The following is a 17,501-nucleotide window of genomic DNA, read 5'->3' on the forward strand; positions in this document are numbered from 1 at the left end:
CTGGAGGAGACAGGTCAAAGAGAAAAGCCTTGAAACAGCTGAGATACAATTTGGCAAAAAATGAGGTGGAACTCCAATAATTGTAAGTTAATCCTATTATTTTGCACAAACTGTGGCCTGTGGCTATGTCTGCCTCCACCACGATCAACTACTGTATTTGACTTAATCTGCTGATATTCCATCACTGCTTATTTCTTTATATTCAAAGGGTTGGAGTGGCAACAAAACAACCTGTCTTAGACTGTTAATGCACATTGCACATACAGGAAATGCAGGCACGTACACACGTTCTCCGACTTCACAATTGTTGTTGACATTTTGCTGCCCTCTCTGTGTCTTACTGGTTTCTGTTCAAAACTATATTCCACATAAATACATGCCCCCGTGCCCCTCTGTTACCTGAAGATGAAGATGAAGAGCATAAGCAGCATACAGAAAGTGGCCACGTTGTCCATGGTCTTCATCAGCACAACCAGCTGCCGCCTCAGCGCAGGCATGAACCTCACCAGCTTAATGACCCTCAGCAGCCTGAAGGTCCTCAGCACTGACAGACCGCCGTCTGCCTGACCGATGATCTCACACACACTGTATGTGTTGAGTTGGGTGGAAGTGTGTGTGTTAAACAGAGAGAGAAAGAGAGAAAGGGACAAGTTGGAGAACAAATGTAGAAATTGGTGGAGTAAAAGATTAGCAATGTTATGATCATGGAATGTAGGGAGAGGAAGATTTAAAAAAAAAGAAATAAAAATCAATAGAGATGGGAAAGGCCAGATTAGAGAAAATAAGGGGATGAGTTGTACCTTAACACTGAATAAAACACTGTATAATCCATACTAGTTTGATAAGGAATACTGCTGCATTTTACACATTTTATCCCCACATTATAGTTTGTATATTAAACATTTGTCACATAAACAAGTGGTGCAGTTTAATGCAAAAGTTCATGGGGAACACACCAAAACAAATGGAAATGTAATTCCAGTGGCATGATTAGAAGCTGTGAATCTAAGGCTCTCTGGCTTTGAGACAGTATTTGTAAAGATTATCTCACAATCTTTAAATGGCAGCACACTCCACCCGCTGACAACCTAACTTAACAATTGACAAATGATTTTGTTTGCAGACCTGATGATGACAATGATGCCATCAAAGATGTTATAGGGGTTCCTCAGGTACTCAAAGAAGCCAAAAGCAGTCAGCTTTAGGATCATCTCCAGGGTGAACATGCTGGTGAAGACAATGTTGCAGATTTCCAGGACATTGGTCAGCTCCTCGGGCTGGGTGGAAGGGGTCACAGAAACAGGAAGACAAAATGAAAATAGCAAGTAAGATGTGGAAGACAGAGTCTGGCAAAGAGTGGTCGGCAAAACATAAGAGGGGTTAGAGCTGTAAGCATTCCTGGTTAAAAACAGGGCAATGATATCCATGGAGAGGCAGGTACAGACAAAGAGATAAAACACAGTTGATATCAAACCACTGCTTTGCAATCACCGCTGCGCAACAAAAGATGCTGGAGCCACTGCGAAAACAATTGTGTACGCATCACATTTCTCCGCCTGTGTTTAAAAAGGCTGTCACTCAAACTGTCAGTTACTTGAAAAGAAAATTCTTTCCTTCCTGGCAAATAAAATGAACACATACACCTTATCTTAGATGGGTGACAGACAGAGAGCAAGGGAAGAGACTGAAAAACAAAACTCACATTAGAAACAAACAAAAAAATCGGACAGTGAGAAAGGGAATGGACAATATTGTCTGTGTAGCACATGGAGTCATATACCAGCTAAAGAGGGGAGCATGTTATCTGGAATTGGCAAAGGAAAACATATATATAAGTTTATGAACAGAACACAAAAGAAACAAACACACACATGCTCCAGTCAATCTCAGATTTATTTCCATTTGTTTGTGTGTGTGTGTGTGTGTGTGTGTGTGTGTGCACAAGCAGACTGGCTTACTGACTGTGTTCTTTGTTTGAGTGAATGTGTGCTATGCACGATATGGATCAGATGCCTTCTCAGATACCCCCTGTGAATTTCAGTTTCAAAGCTGGTGGAGAAATAGCCAGCTCGCCCTGCCAAAGTTAGCAAACCATGTCAGAGGAAAACACACTCTCAGCCTTCCCCCTCCTCTAATCCGCTTTTTCTCCCGATCTATCTCCATCCCCCTAAGTTCTCTGTCCCCTTTTTTTCAGTCTCATTATCAGGCAGACACATCTCTACCCAATCAATATCCTCCTGTCGATCAAAGGAGGAAGAACGGTTCAGGAAGAACCCGCCTGAAGGAGAGGGGAAACCGAGGAGCGAGCAAAGGGATTGTTTAGCGGTAGATGATGACATGAGGGAGGAGAGCAGAGGGGAATACTTGATTAGAGGTGAGAAATAGTAAGAATGATTCATGGGGTTGGAGGCTCGTTTGAGCTTGGTACAGTAGCTGGAAGCTGGACCAATCTGTGGACTACAGGGTAGTTTAAACGATGACATTACTCACCACTTTTAAACAATGTAGAAATCATTAAACATAACAAATATGAATGTGTTGTATTAGAAGAAAGGGAAGGTAGGGATAAATGGAGATCCATCCCTCAGGAGTTATCTTTCACCTTGACCTATGGGCAGAACTCACTCACTAGTCGTAAGGACAAACACAGGATATGAGATGTATTGCTATTGACAGAACCATCACAGCTCTTGACACCACAGGTTAAATCAGACAAAATACCATCAATCCTCCCTCTCCTTTCTGCTTTTCTCCTTCTTGTCATTTCCTAACCCTGTTTCTCCTCATGTCCTTGTACATGTGCTCTCCGATGTAGATTCTTCCCTAATAATCCAGGTTCAGTCAGTGTGTGAATGTTGCTTGAATATGAATGCATGAGCTGCAACTTCCAAGCCTGAATTCCAATCTGCCAATTTATTTTCCACACAGAGATGCCCAGACACAAGACACACATAACATGAATGCAAATAGCAGCTCATCTTTAAACTTGCTAACGTGTAACATCATTCGATGACTTAGTGAGTAAAAATGGCCTATAATTACAAGGCCATACCTACACAGAGCAACATTTCTTTTTTTTATTTGAAACCACACACTTGACATGAACATTTCCCCTAAGCAGGGTGTGGAGCGAGTAAAGCAACCCTGCGGTTAGTCAGTTTTCGAGGAGAAGCACATCAGCTTCAGAGTTCCTGTTTTAGAACACAATTGCAAGACGGAATAATTTTTTTACTGCCAAGCAAAAACCCACTTGTATCACTGCTTCTGTGTCAGCCTGTGGAAATTGTGGAGGGAGAGACAGACTCAAGAGACAGACAGACAAAGCGTCTGCGAGTGTGTGCATGCAAATGTGTTCGTGTGTTTCTGCATACGTGCCTTCATTGAAACGCAAATGCACACACACACATAATCACACAGGGAATTGAGCTGAAAACTGCTGTGTAACGGGAGTCTGCCTCGCTCTTCCCATCTCACTCGTCTCCTCCTCTTCCTTTCCCCCTCCCCACAACCCTCGTTTTATTTTTAGAGTCTTCAGAGATGAGAGAAAGCAACTACTCTGTACGCTGTCAAAGAGTGTGTGGGCGGATAAGAGAGAGAGAGAGAGAGAGAGAGAAGTGGGGAGACAGAGGTTGAAACTGAGGGAGGTAAAAGAGAGTCAGACAGTAGAGACACTTGGGGTAAGGAGGGAAGGACGGAAGGGAGGGAGACAGCGAGGAACAAAGGAGCGAGTGGGGAAAGGAACATGCAAAGGAAAGGTGCACAGAGGGGTTTATGGAGAAAATAAGGGCAGAGAAGTGGAAGTAAAATTATCAAGGGAGGGAGTAGAATGGCATGAGTTGGGAGGGAGAAATGAGGGAAAAAGAAAACGCTCTTTTATGTAACATCTTGTGTATGTACCTGGATGAGTTTCTGTTGGTGCGTACACACACTGGACACATGGATGTGTGTTTACGTGTGCACACTTGTATGTGTTTGTATCCACGCGTGCATGTGCAGTGTTGGCAGACTTCTCCCACTCTCAGACACCTGCCTTGTCTGTCTCTGAGGAGCCTGGCCAATGTTAAAAGCCAGCTCGGTTTTGTCTGCCGCCAGGCTAAATGTTTACACCTCTGTCAGGAAGCGGCATGGCAGTGATACTCCACTCCCACACACATCCTTGTGAATGTCATCTGCTATTATGATATTTCTAGTAGCAGTGCTTCATCAGCAGTGATAGTGGTTTTATCTGCTGAGGGTGAGATAATACGTGGGAGTGAGAAATGATTACGCTAACCAATCTATTTACACTGTAGTACATCAGTCTAAAGGATTAAAGGCAATGCATTTGTTGAGGCAATATCCAAAACATTCACTATCTTTGGTCAATTACAGGTATCTGAAATCAGTTCACAAACACAGTATACCCCTCTCTGGTAGTAGTTTAGAAATATAAGCACTCTCTTCAGTAAATGGCGTATTGTAACTGCATTAAAAGTGTCGTAACAATGTTTATGTGATAGAATAAACAATATCATCTTACCTGGTTATGATGCTCGATGCCCATACTGATAGTGTTGATGAGAATCGCGATCATTATGCCCCTGCTGAAGTACTTGCTCTCTACAATGCCCCAAAGTTTCCTCCTCATGTCATTCCAAATGTCTTTACAATGTCCAAAGCATGTCCTCTTCCTCTTCTTTTCTCCATCTCCCCTCTCCTCCAGATGGTTCTCATCCTTGCCCGTCTCTTTCACTGCATCCTCCTCATGTTCCTCCCCGTTGGCGGAGTCTCCCACCGCCCTCGCCCCCTCTTTCAGTGATAATGCACATATAGGGCAGTCCTCGGGGTTCTGAGGGACGGCCAGACTGATGGAGTTAGCAAGTGGCTGAGAGCCGTTGTCTTGCTTGTTCTGGTGCGGACATTGTGGTGCTAGAGAGATGGGAATACCAATTTTAAAAAAAGACTATATGTGCACTTTAACTTATGATTCAGATGTTCTTTTGCGATGCAAAATATACAGGATGCGAGCATTTGTAATTGTTGCAAAAGTTTCAAAATTGTATTTTGAACAGGACAGTGCAAGCTGACGATTGTAGTCACAATCGTTGGTGGCCATACCATATATCATTGAACTTACCATCCATTATGTGGGCGTGAATTACACAATCATGTCAGGTTTTTTCATGTAACTAAAACATATTCAACTCATACTGTTAAACAATTACATATGTTGACTGAAATAAAAATGTAAAATGTCACATACGACATATTCACATGTCATTTGCTGAGGCCCTCCTACTCACTTTTTGGGTGCCTGGAATGATGCCGCTCTCCGTTCACGTTCCCTCCACCACGCCTGTTACCCCTGCCTTGTCCAGCTGGCGGGGGTTTGCCCCTCAGCGTGTAGTAGAGAGCCGCCGATCTCCTCTTAGCCTTGCGGAGGACGTGGCATACCAGCTGGAAGATCTCCTCGTAGCAATCTCCAGGCTCAGCCATGCTGGCCAGGGTGGAGGATGACAGGCACTGTGCCCTTTGCTCCTGCATCAGCTGGTGTTCCCGCTGCTTGGTCTCCGAGAACTGGGTGGCGATAACCACCAGGCACAGGTTGATCATGAAGAATGACCCAATCTGGATGGATGAGGAAGAAGGAACAAAAAGTTACAAACTGTATGCAGGTGGGACTTGTTGGGTGAGTCAAGATGAGCAATACATGAAGTGAGATAAAGCAAGTGCAAACAATGGAAAATTACTGCAGGGAAAAAGATCTACTATCTAACCCGAAGAATGACTTGTTCTGTAGAAAAGTATGTAGGTAAAGAGTAAGTGCAGAAATCGAGATTTAACAAACTTTACCCAGAGGCAACCCTAACTAAAACAATAAGTACAGGTGCAGTGTCTTAAATAATCAGACTTTGGCTAAAGCAGATATTGCTCATTTAAGAACACATATTAAAGGTCTCTGAGGGCTGGCTTCCCACCAAACCGAGGCTGATTGGAGCAGACGGACAGAGCCAACACCCCAAAGCACAGTTCAGCCTCCAGCTATCTTACTCTTCTTTCATTCTCTAACTTGACTTTAACTTTTCCTCCCACCTCTACTCCAACTCAATATCTTTCTTTACTTTTCTCCCATGCTGCAAAATGCTTCTAACGAACATGTCTTGACCCATCACTACATCTATATTTGTTACTCTTTTCTTTCCAAAAAAGAGCTTTTATTTTCTTAAAATAAGTCAAAGTGAGGGTTGGGGGGATGGTAGCAGAGAGGAGATGGGGTGCATCGTGGATGGTACATGACTGACCCTTTTAGTGGCAGTAATGGGAATCACTACAGGACAGCTGAAATTACTTTTATTGGACTACTCTGAGCTGGATATGGAACAATGGTTAGATCAATATTCGCTAATGCCGAACAACTCAAAAACCAGACTGCTGGATGGATAGGGCAGCTTGTGGCAGAGTCTCAGTTTTGTTCATTACAAATCCAAACATGTTTCGCTGCTTCTCCTCGGACAGAGCTCTCAAACAGACACATATTGGGAACACACACAGATGCCCATATACACCTACAAGGCCAAAACATCTGGAGCTGGAACACTTACTAAAACATGCATCCAAACTTAATGACCGTCCACCTATAGACTTTCATCCAGAATGATCAAAGATGCAAAGCGAGGACTGGAGAAGCTAGGAGGAATAAAAAAAAGGAGCGACTCCAGAGATAGAGAGAGGAAACATAGCAGGGAGGAAGAGAGGGAGGAGAGATGCCCATCTGTGTCCTTTGGGTCAAAGCAGGTCTGCAGGTGTGTGGGCCTTTGATTTCCCTCCAGGCTTGCTTCTGTGTGTGTGTGTGTGTGTGTGTGTGTGTGTGTGTGTGTGTATCTGTCTACAGTATTCTGTGATTCTGATCAGTAGACAGCTTTGCGCATAATCAGGGAGGGCAGTCCAATATCACGCATTCAGATGATCACTGCATTATGCATGCATGCAAATACGCACACACACTCACACACACACACACATACGTACGTTCTCATTCGCACAGACAAAAGCATGTGTGATCACACACTCACATACACAAATTAAGCTGGCAGGCCTACTTTACAACGGATTGCATGTGTCTATATGATTCCATACAGCAGCCGTCACATACATTTATGTGTATACATATTCTCCCTTTCACACACACACAAACACCTCACTGGGCTGTAAGTCACTTTAATCCATTTACTCACACTCTTCAATGTGACACCAATAAAGACTCTTAGGTTGTGCACTTGACAGTATCGAGCAGATAGAGTTGAGACTCTGTTTGACACTGTGGAGGTCAACCTGAGTTTTGTATCTGGGAACAAAGGCTTATACAGGATCAACTAACAAGCTTAAAGCGCACGGTACTGTAACTTCATAATGACAAAACACCTGCACAGAAAGAAACAGAATAACTACAAAACGATAGAACGAGAGAGTCAAGGTGACCCTCACTGTGTGAGTAACACCTTTGGGACTCATGGAAGTGCCTGACTGAAAACTTCTTATAGTATCGGCAACACTTCTATGGCATCCCTTTGGACCTTTGACTACAAGTTGCCGAAACAGACTGGAGCTTTGCAAGGAAGCTCAAAATGAGCGGCACATTTGTGTCAATCAATCATGTACCAGAAAGGAAGCAGTGTGTTGGCCTGGTTGTCAGCTCTTGAGCTCTGTATATTGAACCTCTTCGGTCAGCACGCACAGCCTAAATGTACACAAATGTACACAAAGTTTGACTTCAGATCAGGATGTAATCAGCTGTGCAGTTCAATTGTATGTATTCTGCGCTGGATATTGCTGTGACTGAAGTATCGGGCTAAACAATCCACAGGCCATGAGATGGTGATCAATGTAGCAGCATAAACCAGGCAAAAGCGATTACACTGTGACTCCATGTCAGCTATCTTTTGGCCAAAAGGTGTTTACACTTGGAATGACACCCTCAGGTCAGATCTGCCAAAGAAGGGATGAAATTTACAGCTGCAGTCACGATGCCAATGATCTCCACAGCCTAATGTTGTGATGACGAAGTCTGTGGAGAGTCTGTTTAAGTGTGGTTCCTTTTCATTATATCCTAGTGTGGAAAACATTCAGTGAGCTTGTGACTGATTGGTGTATTCACGCCATTCATTAACTCTCACTTGTCTTTCTTCAATATCATTATGCAGTTCTCCTCGCACCTCATTTCTTCTCTGGTATTTTCTTGATCTCACGTTCAAGCTTTACAGAAGACAGTCTATCTCTCATTGTGTTCACCTGCTGGTGCGAAACCTCTGGGACTTTTATTTTATGTCTGCTGCCACAGAGTGACTGAATGCAGGTTTTGCAGACAGCCAATGGCATGTAAATGAAGAATTAAAGAACTTTTATTGTGCCACCATGTGGCATGGCACACAAAAAGCTGATCTACTGTAGCTCTTACACACACAGTGTGTGCAGACATTATTTTTCTTTTTTGGATACACATTTTCTCCTCCCCTTCAACTGTCCTTCCTCCTCTTCTCCCCCTTTTTTCCTACTCATCACCAAAGATAAATGACATAACATCCACCTCTTTCCCTCAGACATTGATTGTATACATACACTTCTATCCGCTTCTCAGGAAATATCCTCATTCAATTTATTGATGGCAGGAGTCCACCTATATTGGACATGTTATACGGGGTTTTCATCTCCAGATTGTATAATTACAGTTACACTTCATTATTTATTTAGCTATTTTAAAATCATCAGAACATACTGTACACTAGATGTGTCAGCTGGTAGGGATATAGCATACTGATTTAAAAATACAAATAAATGTAGTAATGAATTTTACTTACAATGATGAGTAAAATAAAGTAGATGAAGTTGTAGAAGGAATGGGCATCCATTACATAATACATGATCTCCACCCAGCCCTCCAGAGTGATCACCTGCATTAGGAGGAAAGATTATTTTCAGTGTTAAGAAACAAATATTTACAAGTTAACAAGGCTTGCTCAGCTGAAAGAATAGTATTGCAAACTTGTGCAGCAGTCAAATAATAGAGTATAAAATGTTGAATTGGTGTTTAAGTGAATCAAATTTATTTAATTCTTTTGAGAAGAATATTTTTCAAGAGCCCAAAAAGCATCTTGTGTTCAAAAGCAATTATTTGATCGAAATAGCGTCAGCCTTTTTAACAAGCACTATTGTTGGAATCTAATCTTTTAATAACTTTACAATCCATTTCAAAAACAGATATTTATTCAGATTTATCATATTACAAGATCAGCAGCCCAACCTCATGTGGACCATACCTGAAAAATGACGATCCAGGCGTAGACAATGTTATCAAAGTTGATGGCACCTTTGTGGGGGTTAGTACTTCCTGTGTGGCATCGAGTGTAGTACTGGTTCCAGTTGATGCACAGACCCACTGCTTCCCCAGCACCACTACCGTTGGCCAGCGGCTCAGGACTCAAACCCAGAGCCTGTCTGTGGAGTGCGTCCTCCCTGTCCAGGCAGCATGTGCGTCCTCCTTCGCGCCTCGCCGGCACATCAGCACACGACATAATTCCATTGTCAGATGCCAGGGAGCAGATGAAGGGGCGTTCGTCATTCTCATCTGGCTGGTAGTACGAAGCAGGCGGGGTCAAACCTGAAGAGCTGGGGTCGGAACAACGTGAGAAACTAAGTTTGTTGGTCATGGAATCGAATCTGTATACATAATATAGTACATAATATATTAGTATTTCATGAGGATGTCAGAGAAGAATGTGAAGTATTCAACCAGACCTGTGGGATAATTGCATCATCAAATGATACTGCATGAACAGTATAGGCTCACTTCCCCTTTCACTCACATAAATAAACACAAAAAATATATATACATATTTGTTCTCTCCATCTCAGTGTAATTTAAAAACACAAACATACACGAGAAAGAAGAAGATCCAGAAGCTGCTGACCTTACTAGACTAATAAATTAATCCGTATGGAGGTGTAAAAGATACAGTACATGTTTTTGAGAGAAAAACCTGACGCAGCAGTGAACTAACGAACACCGCCTAAAGCTAGTGCAGAAAACCAAAGGCGTGCTGACACGTGTGGTAAGCAGGGGTGAGGTCATGACGTTGGCAAAATGAGTGGCTTGAGGAGAAATCAAGCAGCACCTAAGACATCCCCTTCCATCACATAGAGTCCTCTATCAGCTTGGAAAAGACAAGTATGTTTCAGATTGCCACTTTAAATAAGCAACATAAAGTTGTACAGCAGATGTTGCTGTTCAGAGTTTATAAACTACTCTTTTAAACTTTGTTAGAATTTGAATCCATCTTGTATTGCCTCTTTGCAGTTGAATTTGCCATCTCAGGAGGGTCACTGAAACCCACAGCAGCTAATGTGTTCTTTCTTCCTCATATCTTTTGTTTTGTTTTTCCCCTGGTTGGAAGGGTTGGAACTAATACATCCGTTCTGAAAAACCCAGAGGAGCCCTGATGCCAGCGTTTCAAACATCTATCAATGCATCAAAAGAATTATTTTTGCACCACTCACCATATATTAAAACCTTTGCCTTCAATGTTCTCTTAGAACTACTCAAACAAGACGTAAAGAACTGCACTCTTTTGCAGCCATTCTAGCAAATACTACAAGTGCTTTACAACGGGATGTTAAATGCTCCTCCGACACTGTAAAATGCAATGGGTTCACAAGTGAAGGATTTTAAGGAGGACCACGAGGTCACTGGAGGGTAGCTCTGAAAATAATCTTCCAATAGTAACATATGATTTGTAATCCCATCATTGTGTTCTTATTCTAAACGGGCCATTCTCTCTTCATGTATCCGTATGCTTGTGGGATGTCCTGATACATAAGCAGCTGTATAATCTGTAGTCAAAGATATACAGGCAAAACAGAAGTGAAAATGGTATTTACTGAGCTAACTAGCCAATTGACAAGCACATCATTGGAGATGAGTATGTTAAGCACCAGATAACAGATTGTTTAATCATGTAAACTAAGTCATGTGGAAACTGTATGTGAGAGTGTGTGTGTGTGCCAGCGCATGAAATCAGAGGAAAAACAGATTACCCTCTCATGCATTGACACCTATATTACACACATACACACCGTCACTGAACTCATTCGCGCCCTGTACGCGCCCTCGTGAGTGAGTGAGTGTCTGATTCCTGCCAAACTTAATGACACACATCTCCAAACTCTGAATCTAACTGATTGCCTCCATCTGAAGCACCTCATCATTTCCTGACATAGCTCTCATACCTCTCAGTTTTAATGGAAGCATGCCAAAGAGTCTGTCTTTCACTTCATATCCAGAGGACTCAGGCTTACTGTATCTGCCTCTGTGGATATATTTAAAGGGACAGTTGGCTACCATTGCTTTAGTTATGAGCTGGTGGGGCCATTGTGATTACAAATACCAATAAACAGAAAAAGAAAAAAGTTAAGCATTCAAAGCTCTCTTGCATTCAAGAAAACAATGTTAACAACATGTTAAATTCAAAGCAATCGATTGGAAGTGAAATCATTTAAAGAGAAATAGCAATAAGCAAACACAAATGACATGAAAACAATGCAAAATTTAGGGAAAAGCCAACACTGACTGAGCCAGTCAGCGAGCCCTATTAGGTGTGTGTGAGATCAGACATAACTAAAGAAAATGACAGCACGGTGAGGATGCTCATACCAAGGTCTGGGCATGGGGAGGACACAAATAGACCCTCTCCATCAGCAGGCCCATTACTGAACACACACATTCAGGGTCACTCAACCTATCGTATTCTGTCTCACACTTCCGCCCTCCTTTTGCCGTCTTTCTATTGTTTTTTCTCCCAGTTTCTCACTACACACCAGTCTCCTCTCTCGTTTTCTATTTTTTTACACAGGGGGAGACTTATCAGGAAAAGAGTGGCTAAGGGCAAATCATATTTAATCCACACACCTGCACAACCACGGATGCTTCCACCCTGCTGCTTACCCTTCTATACTCACAAACACTTCAAGCTCATGCATACATATACGCAATACAACCTTGGCTTATAGTGCATTTAACACCTGAACTCCTTTACTCCATCTTTATGCTCCTATGTTTGTCCAATTTCTCTCTTTCTTCCTCTCCTTTGCTCTCCCTTTCAGTCCACTCTCCCTCTCTTTCCGATTGTCCCTACTCCCCTCCTCTCTCTCATTTGCACTCATCTCCCCCATTCCCTGTCTCTGCAATTTTCTAATTTCCAATTTTCCCTCCCCTGTCTCCCCCAGTCAATAGCGGGATAGATACTACTGACAGACATCCCACACATGCATGCACACTAATTCCCGGATCGATAGTAACAGTGCACATATCAAGCTATACCACTCCCCATTGAGAGTGGCTTAGAAACCAGGCATTGATTGGCAAAGTTTGCAGGTATGCACTGAGACACACTAAGCTTACACTGACTTACAGCACAGTGTATGCAAGTCAATGGAGGACACAAGGGACTGACAACAGAGATGGACATAAAAGAAATAAGAGAAACGTTGTCAAGTGCGCTACATTGGAGGAAGGGTTTAAGACTTAGAGCCAGGAAGAGAGAAAGAGAGAGAGGGGGGGCTGTCAGAGTAGTGGAGCATGAATGAAGCCTGTTGCCCCCCTCCCGGTGACTTGGCATCACACAGCATGGCACAGCAAAACCTGGCATCACACTGAGAGCACACCTGCCAATGGAGAGCGAAACGAAGGGAGGGATCAAGGCTACATTGTACCTGAAAAAAGAGACAGTTTCCAGGATTCATATTAAATGAGACTCTGGGACTCTGGGACAGTTGGGAGGGGAAGATGGCATGGCACAAAGGAGAACACACCATAAAAAAAGATATAGTAAGGGGGACGAAGGAGGAATTACAGAGACCAACATGCATGAATCTTCTTTGGAAGTGCATGGGACAAGCTTCACTTTATGATAAAAATGGCTTTTAAAGTGCCGTTGGCTTCCACTGAGTGGCCACTAGTGTACGATATGTTTTGAAATGTGGAAGCTCAGAGGTGTGAATGTGTCTCCACAACAAATCGCCCTGGCTCTCTATGTATTTTTTTTTTCAACTTGCAGAAATAAATAAGGATTCGAGGTAGTCAAAAGGAACTGTTAGGTTAAAGATACGAGGAAGGGAAACAGGCGGCCTGATTGGAGACAAAAAAAAAGGATAAAGCTCAAAGGAAAAATAAGGCAGAATAAGGCATGCAAAGAGAATGGTAGAGATCAAAAGAGCAAGGGTGTAAAATGGCAAAGTGAATGTTGCACTTGACTGCGACACTCAGCCCACTCTATTATAACCCCTCAGAGCGCTAACGTTAGCCCTTTATTTAGCATAACAGCCCTCAAGCACTAACTCACTACAAGCTTTCTAATTACGCACTCAAGCACCCTGACGAATCTGCATATTGTGTTAGTAAAATGCTCTAAAATAATATGCAAAAGACTACTTTGATTAAATATCAAGCAACAATCTGCCGATGTTTTCTAACGCTGGACAACAACATTGTAGTTGTCTACTGATCCTCCTGGTCAAAATCGTCTTTTTGCTTTATGTAGAAAAGTCAAAGTGGAGTCGTAATCACTACATCACCCTTTAGCCCCATGACGATAAATGTAGAAAACATTGGCTTAAGTAACCATGTGAAGTGATTACTGTAGAGGTTGTTACGGTTACTGGCGCCTCTCAAGTTTAAGGTAAGGACAAAGCAGGTGGGAGTGTGCCAGCTAACAGACACGTGTCCTGTTTCATCTGGCTATAAGATCTATCATTAGCACACGCTGTGTCAGCACAACCTGAGACAGTGCACAGAAGGCACAGAGTAGTATTCATGGCTTTATATACATATTAGAACAAACACATCAGGGGCAGGGGCCTTTCCAGCCAGCTGATGCCAGCATAAAAAAAGGAAACTGAGAGAACGTGATAAAATCAAACACTCTTGAATACTGGTGAATGTCACTCACACACAGTAGGCGATGCTGTCATGTAGGCTCATGAATATGGAGGAATGCAGCTGGAATCTAATCACGTTCTTAGTTGCAAACTGGGGAAAACTGTACTCTTACTGTTGCTTTGAAGAGTGAGAGAGAGATGGAGAGAGGAATAGGTTGAACCGCTGGAAGACAGAGTTATGCTAATGTAGGTAGAAAAGTAAAATACATAACATCTTGAATGAAATCCATGTGAAAAGGAAAACTATCAGGTATAACAAGGTGGTATGCTCATACGCAAACTGCACAAACTGTCCATTTTACTGTACATTCAATATATAATTTTCAATATACGTACCATTCCGTAATTATGACTGATGGAATTTAGAAGAATGGGAAGCATACAGGTGAGGTTTGAGGGCAGGGCCACATCTTCTTTCCCTTATCATCATTTTCAATTTGTGACACAAAGGCATTGGCATAACACACACACACACACACACACACACACACACACACACATCGACAATGTTTTACTCACAGGTTGAAGTTCTCCTCCAGGTAGCAGCGGTTCCTCAGTAGACCCGCCCACAGCTGCACACCGATGATGCCGAAGATGAAGAAGACGAAGAAGCAGAGCAGCAGCACATTGCCTAGCATGGGTAGAGTGTCTAGCAGCAGGTTCACCAGGATGCGCATACCTGTGTGTTTCAGCAGGTCAGTCAATCAATCCAAAGATAGATTATCACATGCTTACACCATTGAATATTTGCATATAGATTGCTTCATTGCACAACTTCTCTTGGGTATGTGGACCAGACTGTAGGTCTATTCACACTAAACCTACAGTTACAACTAAAACAAAAAAGGGCTTTGATAACATTCTGAATCCAGCATGTGGTAAGGTTTAGGCTACTAAAACATTTTGTTTCGGGGAAGATCCTGTTTTTGGTTAAATATTGAATAAAGTATAAGCTTCAAATCAGTCTGGACTTTCAAATTTAACCAAGACCAGTATCATTCACTAACCATAACCACATTCTCTGATTATTCTAAACATCATTCTTTAGTGGCAGATATTATGGAGAGAAAAAAAAACATTAATAAATATTTTGCGATTTTCCAGATATGTTTGTTAAAACAACATTGCCACTAAGTGCATTGGTAGCCGGATGGTTCTAACGCATGCCACATAACTGCAACTTGCTGGTTATATTCCCCCCCACTTCCTGGCTGCCTCTCCACTGTCAACTGTGCAATAAAGGCAAAGATGCAAAAATAATCTTTAGAAAAGATAAAATTCCCTCATTATATCGACAAAAATGTGTAATCCGGGTGGTATTACATTTCCTTTAAAACATTTGCTGATGCAGTTTAAAAGGATTTGACCATAATTTCTCGACCACCATTTTAAAGCATTCCCGACCTTTTTGGGCATTTGTTTGAGACATCTATAGCTGTTTAAATTCTGCTAATGACTGCAAACTGACTTGAAAGTATGCTAACTACAGTCCACCCAATAAACGGCCTACATGAGGTCTCATTCATGATTAGATGAACCCTAATTGCAGAAATACAAGCATCCCCTGTTGAACTCCGATGACGTCATCCCCTGTGGATGGGCCGGCCCTGCAGCGATGACATATTGAGATGTGAATATCTGAACATAATGACGGCTGATTGGACTACGAAGAAAGAGCGAGGTGAAACCCATTGATGAGATCACTGCAACCCCGTACTGACACCTGAGAGAGGTGTGTGTGTGTGTTTTTACGTGTTGTTATTACGAGTGTGACTATGTGGATGTCTCTAATTATCTGATGTGTGTGTGTGTTTTTCAATGCCATACTGGGATTCGTGAATAACAACTCAACAGTAGGTTAATTTGTCACAAACACAACAGTGCATCTAAATTGCCAACAGACTGAATGACAGGAGATAAGCTGAGAGAGCGAGAGAGAGAGAGAGAGAGCGAGAGAGAGAGAGTGAGAGCACTGATGATGTAGGCCTACACAATTTTAGACAACTTGCAGACAATTTTTACAAAGATGCAAATACCTGGAATTCATGCACTACACACAAACACAAAACCATGTAAAAAGAATCGCTAGCAGTGAAAAGAAGTTCCCACCGTTCCCTCAGTGCGAATCAATGCTGTCACTCCCCTCTGTGATCACGTCAGTGTATTTAGAGGCTCATTCATCAAATCAACATGTGTGTGTTAGGCTTCTGCCGATTGCCGATCAGATTGAATATCGACGATTGAAGGCACGATTGTTGTTTGCGCTGCTATGAAGGCATTTTTTAACTGACTTACAATCAGAATCTGCATTTAGAGATGTTTCTGGTAGCGCCCGTTTACTGTCTCTTTTCCATGGATCTGACACCACACATTTCTGCCTGCTCACCAAAACGTTGCTCTGCACTTCTTAAGAGTAGTTACCGTTGTGGATATGATTTGGATTGTGATGTTAAACATAAGATTACAATGTTAGACTGGGCATGATGCCATGATATTGACCCATGGCGATCGGATCATCTATTGGATTAAAATGAAAATCAAACGCCAACCCTTGTGTGGGTGTGTGTATCTGTATGTGTAGAATTAATTGATTTTGATTAGATACTGTTCCTAAAACATTTTCAGCTGATGTGAAAAGTGGTCAAAGTGTAATATGCACCTCACGCCAAACTTTTATACAAATTTTTTAAAGGCAAGTTCAATCCTGCCTGTGACCAGTTGACCGAAATTTGAGAATCCAGGAAAAAGAGGAAAGAAAGAGTTTTTTTTTCTTGAGTCGAGTATGCACCAGTCTCCCTCCTGTGGCTAATTTGTCTCGTCAACTGGTATTAAATGGAGAGCAGTAGCGTCGCTGGTGTGTACGGTATGTGTCTCTGGTGGCGGCTGGAGGGGAGTCTAAATGTGTTTGTTCCCCAGGGTCCTTGTCATTAGGCCACTATTCCATTAGGCCTAATTGGGTGAAGAGAGGGAGAGACGGATGGAGGGGGAGAGAGGGAGAACAAGAATGAGACACTGCCCGAGGGGGTGCCAAAAAATAGGGAGTGCCAAAATAAGAAATAAAGACAGGAAAGAACAAAGACAGAGAGAAAAGGCTACATGCAAACAAAACACAAACATTAAAAGGGAGGAAAGCAAACAAAAGTAAGCAGAGAGAAAAGAAACAGTATGGTATCACACAAATCGATCTTTTTTTCTTTGCCTTCTTTTTCTCTCATTCTCTTGCTCCTTCACTACATGTCTCCATCTCTCACCTCGACGAGTGACTACACCAGTTTGCCAGCTCCTGCTGTTTTCAGATAAAGATGGATGCCATCCCGTTACATCCCAATGGAAACACATCTACAGTTATCTGCCGGTGCTATTTACTAAACCAGGAGAATTCTCTTCTTTTCTCTTCCTCCTAACACTAGTTTCTGTAGTGTTGTGTTTTCCACAAAAAAATAGTTCTAACTCAACAAAACACACATACACAGAGAGAGAGAGAAAAAGAGAGAGAGAGAGAGAGAGAGAGAGAGAGAGAGAGAGAGAGAGAGAGA

The 17,501-nt window shown here is 42.4% G+C and overlaps 1 protein-coding gene across 7 annotated transcripts in view; it reads right to left on the reverse strand.

Annotated features, from left to right (window-relative positions):
• cacna1ia (calcium voltage-gated channel subunit alpha1 Ia) overlaps positions 1–17,501 on the reverse strand; it is a 149,259-nt gene that overhangs the window by 45,731 nt on the left and 86,027 nt on the right. For all 7 annotated transcript variants that reach the window (XR_004213649.1, XR_004213647.1, XR_004213648.1 and 4 more), the window contains exons 6-12: positions 14,485–14,644; positions 9,294–9,642; positions 8,835–8,927; positions 5,283–5,607; positions 4,520–4,908; positions 1,126–1,277; positions 400–585 (exon numbers count right to left, since the gene is read on the reverse strand). Coding sequence is in view for 4 of the 7 variants with exons in the window: in XM_031872138.1 (XP_031727998.1) it covers positions 400–585; positions 1,126–1,277; positions 4,520–4,908; positions 5,283–5,607; positions 8,835–8,927; positions 9,294–9,642; positions 14,485–14,644 (1,654 nt within the window). In the remaining 3 variants the exon portion in view is untranslated. The remainder of the gene's footprint in view (positions 1–399; positions 586–1,125; positions 1,278–4,519; positions 4,909–5,282; positions 5,608–8,834; positions 8,928–9,293; positions 9,643–14,484; positions 14,645–17,501) is intronic.

This window comes from Anarrhichthys ocellatus, unplaced genomic scaffold, assembly GCF_004355925.1.
Source record: "Anarrhichthys ocellatus isolate YVR2014 unplaced genomic scaffold, GSC_Weel_1.0 scaffold62, whole genome shotgun sequence".
Classification (NCBI taxonomy): Eukaryota; Metazoa; Chordata; class Actinopteri; order Perciformes; family Anarhichadidae; genus Anarrhichthys; species Anarrhichthys ocellatus.